This window comes from Nyctereutes procyonoides, unplaced genomic scaffold (genome assembly GCF_905146905.1).
Source record: "Nyctereutes procyonoides isolate TBG_1078 unplaced genomic scaffold, NYPRO_anot_genome, whole genome shotgun sequence".
NCBI classification, from domain to species: domain Eukaryota; kingdom Metazoa; phylum Chordata; class Mammalia; order Carnivora; family Canidae; genus Nyctereutes; species Nyctereutes procyonoides.
In genome coordinates, this window is record NW_026575140.1 from 46,891,152 (window position 1) to 46,910,003 (window position 18,852).

Consider the following 18,852-nt stretch of genomic DNA (forward strand, 5'->3'; position numbering starts at 1 on the left):
CCTACAGGATGAGACTGCGAAGAGAGGCAGCCCAGACTCACCAACTCCTACCCTGGCCTGGCCCCGCTCTCATCTCGTCCCACTCACCATTTCTTGAATAAGCCCCCTTCTTTCCCACCTCAGCACCTTTGCACGTTCTGTTCCCTCTGCCTAGGATGTTCTTCCCTGCAACTCTCTGTCCCAGCTGGTATATGATCCTCACCTTTTGCCCAGTCTGAGGCTTTCCTGATCCCTCCAGCTAAGCTGCCTTGTCCCTGGCTCTCCCTGTATCCAGCTGGCTTGTCCCCTGTCATGTATTACCAGTCCCGGTCCTATAGTCACTACTTTAGGGGCAGCTAAGAAAATGCTTATGAGTACTGACTCTAAAGCCAGGCAGCCTGGGTTCAAATTGCAGCTCTGGCACTGCCTAGCTGTGTGCCTTCAAGCAGGTGACTTAACCTCTCTGGGCGACAGAGACTCAACTGTGACATGGAGATAACAGATCCACAGTTATCCTAGGGTTATCAGGCATGTCCTGCGAGCTTATCAGTGCTGTGGAGGTGCCTGACAGGCAAAGATTAGACTGAGCCATCTGGAAACCCGCAGAACCCCAAATAACACCAGGCCCTCAGCCCCAGACAGCCACTCTGTATAGGAAAGTGTTTCCTGTACCTATACCAGTTTCCCATACCTGTTTTACCAAGGGGGTCAGAGAAAAGATATGACTTGACCAAGGTGACACAGTGAGTGTCTGGTAGGGAGCAGACATGAGGACAGGTCTGTGTAGCTCCAATGACCAAACATCAACAGAAAGCCTGAGAGAGGGGTCTCCTCACCCCCTGCGTTACTCCTGCCTGGGTGCCTCGGGGAGATTCCAAATAGACTGGACTGTACTGCCCTCTCTCGGGATCCCATCCATGGTGGGGGCGGGGATCAAACACCCCTCATTGGATCCTGCTGGGGCTTCCACTCACAAAGGGAGCCCCCCATACATCGTTATGCGTAGTCACAACCCCTGATTTCTAAAGCAACACCTGCTGTTCCCAAATTATTCTCCCCACCCCCTACCTTTGGGGCATTTTAGGTGCTTCTTATGATTTCCAATGCCATTGGAGAAGTCCTAGGTCCCGAGTGCCTGTACCCACCGTGGAGGTAGGGGAGGCCAGATGTCCCAAGGCCACCCATGCCCCCTGCCCCATTTAGCTTGTCACTTCTGTACTATGGGGGGTCCTTCAAAGAAAGATCAACTGGACCAACCTACTGCTACTGTGCAGGTAACTAATGGACGGCTGATGCTTGTTGGCTCTGACAAGCCAAAACCGGTGCCCAGCACCTGATCATCTCCTCTCACTGCAGACTTCACAGCAGCCCCAGGTACTGCTCTGTAGGTGAGTCCAGACGAGGCACTCAGAGCAGGACTCAGAGCAGTTCACAGACAGGACCAGTGAGGCTCAAAGATGTTAAGCAGGAATAGCAGGGTCAGGTGCTCAGTCCCACTAATGTCTGAGGCTGAAGTCTCCATCCCCCACCATCTCCCCCACAAAGAGGCCCTGAGGAGCTTTTGGGGGCCACCACCATCAAGTGTTGACAGGGAGTGAGGACAGACCTGGCTCCCCCAGGCATAGGACCAGTTGGATTGCCAGTGCTGTAGCACCCTATCCCCAAGGTCCCAAAACAGATGAAGGGCTCTCTCATTTACTGAGCACCTGCCAAGGGTACCATGTACTCCATCCCACAGGTGAGCAACAGGTTATGTCGTGGGGGGCACTCAACCCCATGGCCCTACCCTCTCTCCTGCTGTGTGCTGGCCTCCCGGGTAGGCCGTGGCCTCTGAGCAACCCCCCCCCCCCGCTTCTCTCTACCTCTCAGGGCCTTCCTCATCTGCAAAGCAGGTGGGAAGGATTCTATACCTGCCCACCTCACAGCACCCATCCCTTCTGCAGTGAGCAGACTGGACCCTGCCCTCCCAAGGTTATGCTCCAACCACAGACACGTGGCAATGTCTGAAGACACTCTGACTGCAGGGGGCTGCTACTGGCATCTAGTGGGTAGAGGGTAGAGGCTAGAGATGCTGCTCCACAACCCACAGTGCACACCCAGCCCTGACAACCAAGAAGGATCCAGCCCAAAATGGCAACAGTGACAAGGCTGAACCCGGAGCTGACGGGAGAGACAGGACCACAAGCCAACAGCAAACTAACAAACAGAGCCAATATGTGTAATGTTTACACAGATTCCAAGCATGCTAAGTTCTTAAAGAATAAAGGAAGCCAGGGACACAGACCTTTCTGGGGTGGGATTTGGGCTGAGGCTGATATGGCAAGGAGAAGGAAAGGTCTAGAGCCAAGGGGGCCCACACAGAGGAGGCAAGTACACAGGGACTCAGTCCAGAGACGGAGGGAAGGGGAAGTGGGTGGGCCCAGCAGGTGCGAGGAAGGAGACCTGGTCTCACCTGAGGGGATCTGAGTCCACCTCTTCAATGCTAATAGTCATATGAGCTGACAGGGCAACCCAGTTGCCAGAAGGCAACTCGGTGCTATCCAGACACCCACTGACCCAGAAAACCCACCTCAAGGAACTCACCCCTAACATACAATTCCCACAAGAGAAAACGAATAAATAGCTGCCAACATTTGGTGAGCACCTGTTGTATGCCTGCACCGTGCTAAGCATCTAATCACACCTCACTGGATTGTTTCAGCCACATCAAGGAGCTGGGATGAACAGGATCTCCATTTTACAGATGAGGACACTGAGGCCAGGGTTTGTAAAATCGAGAGATTGGCCAGGGTCCAGTGGGCCCCTAGGCAGGAAGACAGACTGAGCGCTCTCTATGCAGGAAGAGGAGCATAGATTTTGTGAGGGAAAACAGTGGTCCCTTCACAGAAGGAGAAAGAAATTGCCTTTCTGCACCTTTGAGGTTATCCTAGCCACATGCAGTGTCAACTAGTTAAATGTAAGTAATTTAAATAAAATAACAAGAAAGAAAGAAGCCTTGGGTAAACTTGTGTCCTGGGCTGCTGTGGGTTTGGGCTTCAGTCTCCTCCTCCATCTGAAAGGGGGAGCCAGACTCACTGGTGCCCCTCCCGGAGGCTCAGAACTGGGGACCAGTGTGGATACAAGGTTCAGGGGCCCAGAGACTCGCACGGGGTCACATGCAAGGACTTGAACCGGAGCCCAGCTTCCTGGGCCAGCTCTTCTCCCTAGGCCACAGATCCTCACCCCACACAATCCACCCGCAGCCACAACAAGCATCTCCCAAGCCACTATGGCAGAGGCCAACCGACAGTGAGTGCAGAAGGACAGGCTTTGGCACCGAGGTGCCATATGACCACGGGCCAGCCGTACCCCCTCCCTGAGCCTATTTCCTCCTCTGGTGTTCTGGGGGGTGCAGTGGCCTTGACCTCCAGGAGAGGATGAGCCCTAGTCAGGGGTTGTTAAGACAAAAGTCCCAAGACAGATCTGTGTGACCTTGGGCAAGTCATTCCCTGCCAGGCCGGTACACTTATAAAACTCAGGGATGACAACACACCTGTGTTACTAGGTAACCATGACAGCTAAATGAGACAATGCACATAAAATGTCTGGCACCAAACGGGTTGGATCAGTAGCCACCCTGGCCCACAGGCCTTCGGTCGCCTCAGTGGGCCCCGGACTGCCAAGTGAGCCCCTAGAAGGGCAGGGTGGACCCCTAGACTGCAGAGCCCGGGCTTCAAGAGCCCATGATTAGGGAGGGACATTTCCCGAGTGACACCTAAGCTTCCCAGAGCCTCGAGGAAACGGGACACTCCTTTTGCTAGGGCTCGTGGGCTGAGCTCAGCACACTGGTCTCCACCTGGGGCCATTGTGAGGTCACCCAGGACACCGGGAAGCACTGCTGGGCCCCACGCTCCTGCTCCTGCAAGATGGTAAAAGCACCTCTCCCTACCTGTTATCATCATTTGTATCAAAACAAAATCTTACAGAACACAGGGTGGTCAAAGAGGAGAATACCTTAAAAGGTATGCTTGGTGGTAAAAACCCCAATCTATAGCTCAGGTTCCAACACAGCACTGTACACACACCTAATGGGTCCCTGATTTCGACAGGTCTCATGACTTCTCACCCTCAGCAGTAGCCTGAGAAGTGTTTTCATTTTTCCATTCCCCTCATTCAGATGAGGGCACTAAGGCCCAGCGGGTCACAAAGGGAGCGGGGCAGAGCTGGGCCTAGAGCCGGCCCCTTGCACCTGGCCACCTGGCAGGGGTTCCCACCCCCCACCCCCAGGCCCACCCAGCAGGGGTCCACCCGTGCCATCTGGGGGTCTACCCCAGGCGGGCAGGGCGGGCAGGCTGCACCAGTAGTAGGAAGGCGGGGGTCCAGCAGAAGGCCAAGACGCAGACACGCTGGAGGACGGGGAGGGCAGGGAACGTTCCCCCAAGCACACACCCACGGTGGTCTCGAGCAGGCCTCAGAGCACCAGCAGGGACGGGGCACCTATTGAGTGGGCGTGCAGAAATGCTCCTCAGCTCTCTACATACTTCCTGGTAGTATCCAAACATCCCCACTGGCATCCAAGGCCCCTCACCAGTCGCCTCACACCCACTGGCTTATGCAAGTGTAGGACACACCTATGAAGCCAGTGGCATCGGCACCGTGGCTGGAGGAGGAAAGTCAGAGCTGTCAGGCTCCAGCTACACAGGCCACGCAGTGCAGTTTGGGCCAGGAGTGTAAGATCCACGCACAGCAACAAGAGCAGCTGCAAACACTCATCTACGCTGACTCCAAGCCGACCCCACACTCAGCACTTCCATACACTAATGCGCAGAATCCTCACCACAACCCTGCAATTTAGCTTCTAGTATCATCCCCATGACACAGACTGAGGCCACATAGCTCGTGAGTGGGGGAGATGGGCATGAACCTCGCCGGCTGGCGGCAGCCTCTCCCCCCAACACATAGTGATGTAGGCCCCAAGGGCCACAGTGGGCACCATCCCAGGGATCCTGAAGGACAGTGAGCATAACCATACCCCTCATACCCCTTTATTAGTGAACTAATAAAGAAGTGATTAATACAAAAGTCGGGGCAGTTATTAGGGAGGTACAATTCTGGGGGGGGACTTTGGGGCACAGTAATGTTTAATTTCTTCAGGTGGATATTGTGTACACGGAATTCATTTTATTTTTATTCATTAAAATACAGAGGTACACTTATTACATCTTTTTGGTGTCTGTAATGTATTCACAATTCAAAAGTTTAAAAGGAATGGAAGGCCCCACCTGCCAAGAGGTGTCAAGAGGGTCAGTGCAGAGCCGCCAAGGAGAAGGACAGAGAAGCAAAGATGGCCCCTGGAATGCCAGCTCAGCCATGACACCCCCGAAAGGGACCCTGAGGGCAGGGAGAGGGTGACAGGGACACATCGGGGGGGAAGAGGGATAAAAGCCCCTTCAGGGGTGAGCCTGGTGACCCTCTCCCTATTGGATACAGCCCCAGGTTTGGGGTCTCTGAGCTGCAGATGGGCCTACCAGGCTGCCAGCACCCAGCCCTGAATGTTCTTCATGCCCTTCGTATGAAGCTTTTTGGGATTTCCATGGTCAGTGCTAAGAAGGACACATGCCCAGAAGCAGCTGGGCAGGCAAGCCTGCCTTCCAAGGGCAATGCCTAGACGGGAGGCCAAGGGGAGGTACGGATGGTCCCCAGAGGGCTGTAAGCCCCAACATCAGGAGCTGAGCTCAGGGCAGACCTGCCTCATTGCCCCATCTGGCTGGTGGGGCGGGGGGGGGGCTCTCTCCTCTGGGCTGCCCCCAGTGTTCTTCCTCTGAGATGAACACTGACACACAGCACCCGCCCTGAGACCCTGACAATGCTCTGCATGGCTGCCAAGGCCCCGCACCCAGCCAAGCCTATGTCCCAACTGCTCCCCATCACCTTGGGCTCCCATTCACTGACACACCTGACCTTGGATCTGGACTCACCACCGAGACCTTCTCCAGCTCCTTAGGTGGAGCTCTTTGAGAGTCAGGGTGCTCCTCACCCACCCCGTATCCCCACAGCCAGCACCATGCCTGGCACCAATGAAGTTCTACCCACTGAGGGGCCGGCCTAGAGGCTCCCATTGTCCTGATCCTCCACCCCACACTTCCCTGTGCTCAGGGGAGGCAGAGCTGCAAAAGGGGTCAGTGCCCAGTCCTCTCTGTTCCCCACAGGCCTTCCCCAGGAAGGCCCAAGAAGCAATGGGAGGCCCCAGCTCCGGCCTGAGAACCATTGAGGAAAGACCCTGGAACATTTCAGCTGGCATTACAGAAATCCGCAGCCAGAGTCTTCGTGTCATAGGGCTTAGGAGCTCCAGAGATCGGGGTCCTGTTTACTCACTCATCACCGAATACCTGCCACAGCCATAACAATAAGAACATAATAAAAGATATAGCTCATTAGACACACTGTCTCCAGTCTTTGCTACCACCCTGCAAGGGAGTGTTTATTTCCATGTTACAGAAAAGGAGACTGACGGTCAGAGAGGGCACAAGAGGAAGTCAGGAAGCAGTGAGGAAAGTCAGACTCAGAACACAGACCTGTCTACACACTGAGCCCAGATTCTGCACCTCCTTCCCGTCTTGCCGAGGTTCTCTGTGGAGTGAGGACAGTCTCGCTGGCCCACTACCTGACACTTAGCAAGAGTAGAATGAGGCTGTCTGCATCCATCCCTGTGGCTGCCAGCAGGACAGGCAGGAAAAGTCCTTGTCCCCAATCTGCAGGTGAGGAAACTGAGGCCTCTCACTGGAACAGTAGGCCATGCCCAGGCCACTGAAATCATTTACAGAGCACAGTGAATGTAACTTTGCCAACATCACAGAGCCCAAGAGACTGAACTGAAATGTGGCCACAGTCACCTCTCCACACCAAGAGCGCAGGCCACCCCCATACCACCTCTCCTCCCCAGCTGCCCAGAGCCTCCAGCGGTTCATCTGAGCCTGAGGAGTCCCTGGGCCAAGGACAGTGAACAGCCGCCGCCACCTGCTTCTGTTCCGTGAACAAGAGGAAGCGGGGCCCTTGCCTAACAGAGGAAGTTCCTGGGCGGGGCGGGAGCTGAGCCAGGAGGGCCTGCCCAAAGATCCCAGCTCAGCCTGAGGTCCAGGAAGGGGGCCACCTCTGATGCCCAATGCGGGCTGGATGCTGACCGGCAATGCTGGGGCTCACAGCCCCCCTCCCACCCACCAGCCAGCAGGCATCGCCCCTTTAAGCAGCAGCCAGTTGGGCTGGCATGCCCAGCGGGTGAGTCAGCACCCAGTGCCCGCTGACTCACCCACCGGAAGCCTCCCGCTGCCCCAGCCCTCTCCCCACACAGGCAACTGAGAACTTTGCTCCTTTCAGGCCTCCAGCCATGGGCTGGCTGATAGAGAGTTTCCTGTGCGTCACGCCAGGGGTGGGGGAAGTCCCCAAGGTGTCACCCCCCAGTCTTTCCGACAGCAGGGACGGGACAGGACAAGGAGCTGGGGCGGGGGGGGGGGGGGGGGCCGGGAAGGGACAGTGGCTCGGGTAGGCAGGGCCAGGACACAGACAGTGCTCCCGAAGCCTCAGTATCCCCACTGGGCATCCAGGAGCCATGTGAAGATCAACTGTGCAGTGCCTGTGTGGGCAGCAGGAGCAGTGCAGCAGGAGCAGTGACAGGATGCACATGGTACCCCCAAGGACAATGTGGCTTGAAGCAGCAGACCCAAAGCATGCCCTCGGCCTCTGACCCCAGCCAAAGATGGCCTGGGGGCAAGAAGCCTGGGGAACACCAGCAGAGCTGCAGCACAGAGGATGGAGCAGGGACCAGCTGCAAGGCAGGAAGCTCAAAGGTAAAGCTCCCTTAAGGTCAAGTGCCAACCACGCCCTGTTTTGTTCAAATTCCTGAGAAGGTGGAGAAGAGCACAGTGCTGGAGGGCCCTGGGCCCAAGATGTCCCCCCCCCCCCCCCTCCCCCCCCCCCTGCACAGGTGAGAATCCTGCCTCTGGGGAACTCAGTCTAGCCACTCCCCCTGTCTGACCCCAGTTCTGTCATCTGACAAGTGGGTCGGACTGCACTGAATATAAAATGTGCCAACTGTAAAGGACTGTGTACACAAGAGGCATCACCCCTAGCTCAGTCCCCACTGCAGGTCAGGCCAGGCCTGGAGGAGATGCAGACTAGACAAAGGCATAACATAGGGTCCCACCAGCTGGGATGGCGGGGTGGGGGGATGGGGGACGTCCCATTAGCTCTGCTGGAGCATCAAGGACAGGAATAGGACATAAAGGAGCACAGGGGAGACCTTTGGAGATACACAGTCCTGGATAGAGACATAGCTGCACCTGTCACAGCTGTATGAGCTCAGGCAAGGCACTTACCATCTCCAAGCCTCAATTTCTTTTTTTTTTTTTCTCAATTTCCTCATCTGTAAATGGGGCTTCGAGGAATAAATGGGAGAGCACATGGAACATGGAAAAAAGCTTGATAAGTGGCAGCTCTCAGATTTTTTGGTGAGGGGGTGTTATGGCTCCCCACCACATCTTTCCACAGACCCTAAAGAGGCTGACAAGGTCCCTGAGCTTTGCAGAAGTACCTGTCCCTCCATCTAACCCACACACTATCAGGTATTACCTGGACCCACAAACTGGAAATTCATCTTGTTAATCTCTGCAGAGAGGCTCAGAGAGGGCAACACCAGGATTCAAGTCACACAGCACACAGGAATAAGCAGTGCCTCCCCCAAGTTCCTTTTCCCTTCACACCTTTGACCCCTCTCCCTTCACAACTCTACAACTTTTATTGTGATGAGGTATTCCCTGCCTGGAAGCAGCTGAATGAGCATCTGAGCATCCGAAGACAAACACTGCTTCCAACCGTGTCCTTCTGCCCATGAAAACACTGTGGCCCAGAGAAGTTGAGGGACCTGCTGGAAGTCCCATGGCACTGACCAAGCCAGGCAGAGACCCCACACTAAAGAAAAGAAGTGTCTGGGGTCCTGGTTCTCCAGAATGGCAAAGCATATGATTTCCCAGTTCCCAAGCTCCACGAGGTCCGTGCAGGCCCAGTCCCTCCCCAGCCACCTCCCCCCTTGAGTGCCTCCTGAGTTACTCACAGTGGTTGGGCAATGGTCAGGGATCCGGCCTCCCACTTACGTAAGACGTAATTACCCTGCCCACCGGGCCAGCCAGGCTCTGGCTAACAGCCACCGCAGCCACAGGCAGCAGGGGTAGAGATGGACCCACACCATCCCTGGGACCCCTCAGCCCTCCTGCCTGAGCCCCTCTAGAGAAACAGAGGTAGGATCAAGCCCTGAGTAGAGGCCCACTGAGTGACATCAGTTACCTTTCTCCACCTCACTCTGCAGCTGCAATGCAAACAGAGCCAAGGCCTTGACCCCACATGGCTGAGGAGAACAGTAACAAGGTGTGGGCAATTACTGTCCCTGGCTCAGCACCTACTGTGTGCCAGGCATCATGCTGCACTCTTCTCGCCCATGCTTGCATGAAACTCTTTAGTATTTGCTACCTCATATCATACCCAGCAATCCACACAAGGTACGTGTGATTACTTCCATTTTACAGATAAGGAAACTGAGGCCCAGAGATACTCCTGCTGTTGGGGTGAGGAAGAGGCAGGTTTAGAGGCCCAAGGGGCAGCCCATTCATTACAGCTATGTCCGGTTTGGAAATCTCACACAGCCCAGCCTGCTAAGGCTCTGACGTGCCAAAAACATCCTTTCCTCTTCCCCATGCACACACACACACACACACACACACACACAAAATCCCCCTTTCACCCTCCAAGTTTCACCCCCCTCCCCCCCGCACCGCATGACAAATCCTGCTGCTTTGACGCTGCAGCCGCCACCTCACAAAAATTTCCAGGAAGGCCAGCTACTTGGAGAAGACTAAAGTGAGCCCATTGCACAGCCAGCACCCTGGCCTAGCGGCTGACCCAGAACCCAGAGGCAGCAGGGACAAGTCCAGTATCCATCAACCCTGGAGATACAGGGGAGCAAAAGGGGGTGAGCTCCCCAAGTGCAGAGAGAAGCTTGCAAGTCAAGACAAGGAGAAGCTGATGGAGAGGGGGGTTGTGTTAGCGTGGGGTGGGAGGCCAAGAGAGGTTCCTGGGGGACAAGGCTGCAGGGCTGCAAGCCGGCCAGGGATGGGGTCTATGTGGATGGAGAGAGTTGGGGAAGAGGAGTGAGTTCTTGGCTGGAGTGAAGCCAGGGCACCCACATGGGGAGGGGGGGGTTGTACAGTGAGATCCACTCCCCCCCCCGCAGAGCAGCACTGCTGGGGCTCAGATGGGGAGTCATTTAAATCCCAGCGTGGATACAGCCCTGGGACCAGGGGAGTGGAAGGGGGCCCTGGGTGCAGGATCCGAGCGATTCCCACCTGGATCCAGCTGAAGGACCCAGACGGGGAGAATTCCTGTTCTGGCTGCAGTTAAGGCCTAAATGAGGAGGTCAGAGTGAGGTTTCTGACCTGGAGCGGGGTCACCGGAACGAGATCGGGTCTGAGTGCAGTCCCCAGGCCCGAACGGGGCGGGGGTGGGAGTGGGGGTGGGGGGTCCAGGTGAGGTCCAGGCTGAGATCGAGACCCGAATGGGGAAGGATTCCCAGCCGGAGTGCTGCCCGGGTCCCGGACGGGGGTTGCAATAGGATCCCACAGACAGCCTGGGGTTCGTGGTCCGGGCCCGGCAGGGGAGCCGCGCTCCCCCCGGGGCATTCCTACCTTTGGTCTGGGGCATGCTAGCGGGCTGACTGGAGGCGGGGGACTCCATGGTGCAGGCGGGTCCAGGAGCGGTGGCAGGAACTAATCTAGAGGGCGGCGGGCTCTCCCCGGGTGGAGAGCGCTCATGGCTGCGGGCAGGGGGCCCGGGCGCGGCGGCGGTGCGCAGGCGGGGGCGGCGAGAGCGCGTCCGCGACGGGCGGTGCCGGAGCCAGACTGGGCAGCGCCGCGGGGGCCCCGGCCGGACGGCGCCGACGACAGCCCCGCCCCCGCGCGCCCATTGGCCCGCCAGTCTCCGGGGCCCGTCCCCTGCCTATCAGAGGCCGGCCCGGCGTGCCCGTCAAGCGCCCACCTCGCCCCTCCGCCCCGCACCCGGCTCCTCCCACTGCCTGTCGAGCCCCGCCCTCCACCCGGGAAACCCGGGCCCCCTCGGGGCCAGCGCCGGCCCCTCCCGCTGCCTGTCAAGACGCAAGCCCCGCCCACTGCCCGGGATTGGCCGAGCCCGGCTCGCGCCCTGGGCCCCAGGCCCCGCCCCGCGCCAGGCCCGCCCCGCCCCGCCCCGCCCCGCCCGCCCCGCCCCGCCCCGCCCCGCCCCGCAGCGCCCGGCCGGTGCGCTCCGTGGGCACCGCTGGGTGTGTGGCGTCCCCTGGGACAATCCCCGGGTATCCCAGGGTGGCGGGGCTGGGGGACGGGGGGTTAGAGTGCGCCCCCGGGGCGAGCGCTGCGTCCGGATCCCTACCTGGCCACTCTCCAGCGCCCGGGACCTTGGGCAAGCCAGGGAGCCCCGTGAGCCGAGCTCAGTCTTTGCCTCTGTGAGAAGGCGACCCGAAGAGCCCGGCCTCCCGGCGCCGCGCGGGGGAACCGGGCGGCCCTTGCAGGCAGTCCTGGGGGACCCAGTGTTGTCAAGGGCTTAGGCACAGTGCCCGGGGTCCGCACCTCTCCTCCCTGCCTCTGCAAACCTCCACTGAGCGCCCGCCGGGGGTCAGGCACCGGGGAAGGGGTGGGTCACACTGGGGAACTTGTGCTACCCACCGAGAAGCCAGTACATGTAGCCTAGGGGTTGGGTCTTCAAGGTCCCTCCTCTACACGGGAAACGGAGTCTCAGGGGGAGTAAGGTGGGCCTTTGGTTCTCTTCTCCTCTGCCCGCCGGGCCTCCTTCTGGGCATACAGACTGCATAGCATGTAATAGCCACCCAGCCAGTCCTCCGTTCTCCCCTGTGCAGTCTAGGGGGATTTCAGGAGCCACCGAGCAATCTGGCCTGGGGATCAGGTGACTCAGATGCAAAGCTATGGGCTAGCGAGGGCAGGAAGCGCCTGGCAGAGGTCAACGGGTCAGCCCCTCGCCTCTGGGCAGGCATGAGTGTGCCGCCTGCCAGGGACCTCACATGAGGGAAGCAGATTCCACCACCTGCTAGAAATGCTTGGAGCGGGGAGCTGATCTCTGCTTGCCCATTAGTAAAAAGGGGTGATTCCCTGCAAGGCCCCACCCACACAGTGATGGAGAGGCCTGATGAGATAAGGAAGGGGGGGATATGTTATTTATGTTATCATTATTCCCTTCCTGCATCTCTTGCTCATCCTTTCCTGGCAATGGGTGAAAAGTCATGATCTTGACAGGTATGGGATCAAATGTCAACTCTGCTACATACTAGAAGTCATGGAACAGCTCCATGCCTCAGTTTACTGACCTATCCCATGGGAACAATGAAGCCTCTCTGAAATCGGTGCAACTCCAAGCTCAGGCTTGGAAGCGCCTGGCTTAGGGCCTGGTACTTCCTAAGTGCCCAGGAAATGTTTGTAAATATACTTCAGGCCACCTCCTCCAGGAAGCCATCTCAGCCTAACCACTCCTGGGTGTCCAGAGTGCTCTATTCTCAATAGGCCCTGTGACCCTGGACTGGTCATTTCACCTTGGGACCTGCTGCTTATCCATCTGTAAAATGAGCACCCAGCAGCTGCTGCCTCCCTACCAGGACTGCAAGCCTGGTCCCGCAGGTTTTCTAGGTTCAGGCTCCTGCCATCCACTCGGACTTCCACACTTCCCATGCTCCCCCTCACCCTCTCTGTTCCTTGTTGTGTTCAAGGGTCTTACTGCTGACCCTTGAATTTGCCAATACCAATCCTGCCTTGGGCCCTCCGCCCTGACTGTTTCCTCTGCCTGGAGCACCTTCCCTCCCAGGATTCCTGTGGCGGTTCCCTGCCAGCCTGCAGGCCTCCACTTAAATGAACTCCTCTAAAAGGCCTTCCTGTCATGCCCCCAGATCAGTTTTAATTCTCTGCGCAGCACTCATGCCACCGATGCCTTTCCCATTTGCTCTGTCTTTTATCCAGCTCTCCTTCTAGACCATCAGCCTTTCCTGGGCAGGAATCTTGCCAACTCATGCCCTGCTGCAGTCCTGATGCACAGCCCCGGGCCTGGCACATAGTAGGTGCCTAATAAGTACTTGAGGAATGAACAAAAGAAGGATGAAAAGCATGCCACAGACATCAATGAAGTGACTCTTGTCCCATGCCAGCCTCCCGGGCACCCACATGATTCAGGCAAGGCCCTTCAGCTGCAAGAGTTGATGGTTAGTCAGGGAGCCTGACAGACAGCCCAAGAATCACAAAACTCCATGTGGGGCGCTATAAATAGACTCATGAGCAAGAGTCTCCGGAAGGTGCCAAACACCACCTGGGTGAGGTCAGGGAAGGCTCCTCAGAGGAAGTGACTTTGATACTGGACCTTTAAGAATCAATAGGAGCTTGTCAGGCAGAAAAGCAAGAAAGAATCTTCCAGGAAAGTGTTGGAGGTGCTACATGGGCCCCATATAAGGGCCAGCACGGGATGCAGAGCTGCATTGCTGCCAGGGGAGGAAGCATCACATGACAGCTTCTGTTTTTCTTCCTCACCAGTTGTAGCAGTATCTGCTGGCTTCCCTCTGCCTCGAAAGAGCCCGGGGAGGGTGATGAACCTCATGATCACTCAGAAACCAGAAGGAGCATTTGATGGGATCACAGCAGGTTGCTGTTTACCCTGACTCTGAGAAGGAACATCCCAAACACCCCTCTCTGTGCACGCAGGGAAACAGACACAGGGAGGGTGTGGCTAAATAGGGTGTGGGTGTGAGCCAAGATGGGAGGGACCCCGGGATGACAGAGGACTGGAAAGAGAAGATGACCAGAATTCACAACTGGGGAAGCTCACTCACTCATTCATTCAGCAACTATTTATTGAGCAGTTAGTGTGCCTAGCACTGAGGACACAACACAACATTGAACAAGACAGACACCACCACTCCCTGCCCTCAGGGAGGTGATGGTCTGGTGGGCAAGCCAGACAAGCAAAATGCCTAGGTTGCATCATTATAGCCTATCAGAGGATAAGTGCTATGGGACGAAGGATAGAAGGCAATGGGGAGTGCGTCCAGGTGTGGGGACTATACTTTTAGAGACAGAGGTCAGGAAAAGGCTCACTGGAAGGTGACATGTAAGCAGAGAGCTGAGGAAGTGAGGGAGAAGTCATGGGATGTCTGGTGGAAAAGCATGCAGGCAGAAGGAACAGCATGTGCAAAGGCCCTAAGGTAGATGACTTCTAGAGGAATAACAGTGTGGCTGGAGTAGCGGGGGCTTGGGGGGAGGGGGCTGTTCTCACCTATGGTACCTCTTCTACATCTGCAACACACTCTTGCACAAGCAAAACCCCACGAGCCTCCTTTCACACCTGTGTAGGTCCACACAGCCCAAATACGCATGTATACGTGAACACAGCAGGGTGCACAAGTGTGAACATACATGTGGAATGGCCACACAGATGCAGGCACATTAACAGACTCCATCCACACGCACGGCTGTGCCCACTCACCACCCGGCAATGGCAGGGGCCTCCGCGGCCTGCTGATACACAGCGCCCTCTGGTGACCGTTTCTGGCATGGTGGCTGGATGTGAGCGGGTCACTTGAGGGAGCCCCCGGGGCAGAGTCAGCCACCCTCTCTACTCTTTCCGTCCTTTCCTTTCCTGCCCCCAGTCCCTCCACACTGCAGCCAGAGAGAGCCTTCCAAAATGCGGGGCTGGCCGTGCTCCAAACCCTGCCCGGGCTCCCTCAGTGGGGAACTTCCCCTGGCATCTTCCCATTCCAGCCACTCCCAGCGCAAGCTTTCCTCCCTGAACCTGTGTTTGCAGAGGCTGCTCCCTCAGCTAGGGATGTGCTCCCTGCCTTCTCCACCTGACTCAAGCCCTCCCCTGCTTCGCTGCCCAGTTCTGAAATCCAATGGGGAGGCTTTTCCTGACACACACCAGTAGCACCTCCACCCCAGCTCTCTCATCGAGGACCCTGGCTCTGCCAGCGCCTGCACCCCATCAGCCTCTCCTTCGAACCTGTGGCCCTCCAGAGCAGGAGCTGGGACTAGTTCCTGCAGGCCCAGCACGGGGCCAGCTGCAAGTGATGCTCGGAGGCAGTAGGAGTTACCTGGAAGGAGCACGGCAGCGGGTGGGAGCCTCTCACTCAGGATCAGCCTCCAAAGTTGTGGTGTATGGAGAAAACTCGAGAAGGCAGACAGGGGCTCACTTGCCTTATTTATTTATTCATTTATTCATGAGAGACACAGAGAGAGGCAGAGACATAGGCAGAGGGAGAAGCAGGCTCCCTATGGGGAGCCCAATGTGGGACTCAATCCCCAGACCCGGGATCACACCCTGAACCGGAGGCAGACGCCCAACCCCTGAGCCACCCAGGCGTCCCTCACTTGCCTTATTTAAATTGTGACCACCCTCAAGTATCAAAGGGTGAATTCCTACAAGCTAGTTGACTCTGCTAGCAAAGCAGCAAGTACTATTTTTAGAGCACCTGCTCTGTGCTAATCCCTCAAAGCACATCGTCTTGTAGACTTATTATGATGCAAGGTGCATGAGGGCAGGGACTTTACTTTGGTCACTGCGGTGTCCCCAGCATCCAGCAGGCACTTAGTGAATAATCATGGAGGGGAGAAAGGCTTACAACAGCTCAGAAGAGGCATACTAGCATCACCATGCCCATTTAACAGAGAAGGAAACTGAGGCCCAGAGAGATATCTGAAGCAGTTAGTCACAGTAGAATCAACTGTTACTGAAACTGTCAGTTGGAGACAGAGTTTTCCCTGCCTTTCTCTGCCTGTGCTTTCATTAAATGGTTTGCAACATCCTTCTACTGAGCAAAACAAGTTGTCCTTGAGCTCTTGCCACTGCTCTCTGGAAAAATGCCAAGCCCTTACTTGGAGCCCTTGGGATGGAGCCCTTGGGGCTGTCCAGCCCAATGTTCTGCAGGGATAAGCTCGGAAACCCTAAGGCTGCCCCAGAGACACATGCAGGTGCCCAGGGGCTCTGGACCCCCAGGACCCCCAGTCCAGAGCTTGTCTGTCACCAAGTCCTCACACATGGCCCTGCCTGCCCAGGAGAAAGGGATGGGTGTTGATTCACACCTGTCTAACTCCAAAGCTGAGCCTTGATGTGACCCAGTGCGGTCAACATGGTTAGGCTTTCATCTTACACACAAGGAAACTGAGGCCCGAAGCTTCAAGCAGCTTCTGTGTTCTCACTGACAGGAAGAATGAAACCAGACTTTTAACCCACATCATTGGAACAGCCTACTATGTATTAGGCAGTTTACTAGAAGGCTCATACCTGGGAACCCCGGGTGGCACAGCGGTTTAGCGCCTGCCTTTGGCCCAGGGCTCGATCCTGGAGACCCGGGATCGAATCCCACATCGGGCTCCCGGTGCATGGAGCCTGCTTCTCCCTCTGCCTATGTCTCTGCCTCTCTCTCTCTCTCTGTGACTATCATAAATAAATAAAAATTAAAAATAAAGAAAGAAGGCTCATACCTGTTATCTCACCTCCAGGACCTCAGAGTGGTCCTTATCTCCGTGGCATGGTGTTTGCAACAAGTGCAATGACAGAGAAAAATAAATTGCCTGTCTAGACCAAGGAGAAGAGAGGCAGAACTGCATTCAGATCGGGCTGACTCCATGACCTGAGCACACCCCAATGGCTGCCTGCAAAGAGCTGTTTTTGGATGTAAAGGCGTCCTGGCTTCCCCAGGAAGTAGCTGAGTGACCTTGAGCTAACCACTTGTCTCAGCCAGGCATTGGAGATTAGCGTATCCGTTCTCGTCAATGCTTCTGTGCCCTTTCAGCCATCCCCAAGCCTTGACTTCCATCCTTCCTATGACAGGGGTCTCATCCCCTCACTAGAAGTGTCTTCCATTCCCGGGGAATTCTGACCATCACCTACTTCTTCCTGAGGTCATACTTAGGTTTGCCCCTCTTGGAGATCCCAAGCTCAAATCCACCCATCCATTCGGTATATATTTCCTGAGCATCTACTTTTGCCTGACACCCGTTAAGTACGGAGGAGACAGCAAAAAACAAGACATACAAGGTCCCTGCCTTCATGGAGCAAACTTCTGGGGGAGGTTGAGAAGGAAGGCAATTCATCATATGTACATATGAAGTAAATACATCAAATAATTTCCAAAAATGAGGACTGTGAACAAAAGCGAAGTATGGTGATGTGGCAAAGAAGCACCATTAGGAAAGTCAAGGAGGCCTTCCTGGAGGAAGTATCTTCTGAGCCCAGACTTGGGTGGAAAAAAATACCCATGTGAAACTGGGGGTAGGAGCTGACATAAAATAGACCATGGTACAAAGTAGGTGCTCAGAGAAAAAGATGAAGGGGACTTCTAGTTAACCATGAACCATGGTTCATGAACCATGAACCATCCATAACCATGAATGGGGATATTTTTTTCCCTTCCCTCCCCAAACCCTTCTAAAATAACAATAGAAAAAAAAAAGATAAAATGAATCTTTGAGGCACAAGCTCACAAGGACAAAGAGACAACTCGAGACAAGGGGAATCCACAACATCTTCAAAACTAGCCAATGAACAGACAAATAGTAACTAACTTAGGGAGTGGAAGGAGGTGAAATCAAGTCTGGAGAAGGAGGGGGCCAACCCCAGGCCAGACCACCGACCTGACAGTCCCTCAGAAATACTCAGCCCGGGAGGCCCCAGGTTCCCCTGGAAGGGGAGGGGCAGCTGGGGATGGAAACCCAATGAGGTAAGAGTTTATAAAAGGAGCAGTTATGCCTCCCAACCTCCCACAGACAAAGGTCATGAGCCTCCAGCCTAGAAGGATCCCCTGAGTGCGCCCCTTGACATAAAAAGGAAATAATCAGCTGCTAACTCCTAACAAAACAGATCACACAAAATAGAGGATGTACATAAAGTACTCCATAGCTCAGATGGGAAACAATATTTCCATAATCATGATACTGTAAACACCAAATACATGATGTAGCCACACATTTTGAGCACATGAGCGCTTGGGGGAGGAGAAGCACAGGAATGTGCATGTAAGAGAACAAAATCTTCCCCCTCCACCCTAGGAGCTATCAGATACTGTCTAAAATGGAAAAGAAGGACAGAAATGGCCATCTAAGCATGTGATGGAGAAATAAGGAAGGAAGAGCTAAAGGGGTTGGAAGCAGCCACACTAGAATATCAGCTGCGGGCAGGAAGAGACTTGCTCTGCTGGGGACATCGCAGAGTCCCCAGTGCCCAGAACAGAGCCTGGCACACACCGGATGCTCCATCCTATTTGTCCATGGACAGGCGGCTGCTGGCTTCTCCTTGTTCTTCTCACAAGCCTGGTCGTGCTGTTTGACTCCAACACTGTGTACATGCTTTGCTTTAATACGAAGTGGAAGTCAGCTTGAAGGGAAAAGAAGAAGGCGAGTCATCTAGAGCCTGGCTCCAGGCGTGAGAGGATATGAGGGGAGCAGGCCCAGGTCGTGGAAGGCCGAAATAGAATAGGTTTAGAGCACCTGCCGTCATTCCGGGACGCTCTGGCCTGCCAGCCGAACACTCCCCAGAAAAGCCACAGGTCCCTCCACAGAGCCATGTGCTTGAGGACCCCACAGGGGCCTCTGCTGCGGGATCTGTGCTGCAGCAATGCCCGGCGCCCCGGTCCTCCCGCTGCCTGCCTTCCACGAGTTGGGGCACGCTATCTGCTGGGCTGTGCCCTGGTCCTGGTGTCCCATGTCTCCAGTGGAGGCAGCTCTGCCCTGGAGGGAGGGAACATGCTGGAGACCCCAAGCCAGCATCTGCTGCAGAGCAGGCAAGAAAGGGACACATGTACCCACCCAGGGG

The 18,852-nt window shown here is 55.8% G+C and overlaps 1 protein-coding gene across 1 annotated transcript in view; it reads right to left on the reverse strand.

The window, feature by feature from the left end:
- The window catches only part of MAP2K3 (mitogen-activated protein kinase kinase 3), a 29,626-nt gene extending 18,729 nt beyond the window's left edge, over nucleotides 1–10,897 (reverse strand). The window contains exon 1 of the mRNA XM_055305681.1: nucleotides 10,689–10,897. Coding sequence (XP_055161656.1) covers nucleotides 10,689–10,737 — 49 coding nt within the window. The 5' untranslated portion in view covers nucleotides 10,738–10,897. The remainder of the gene's footprint in view (nucleotides 1–10,688) is intronic.
- Nucleotides 10,898–18,852: the final 7,955 nt, after the last annotated feature.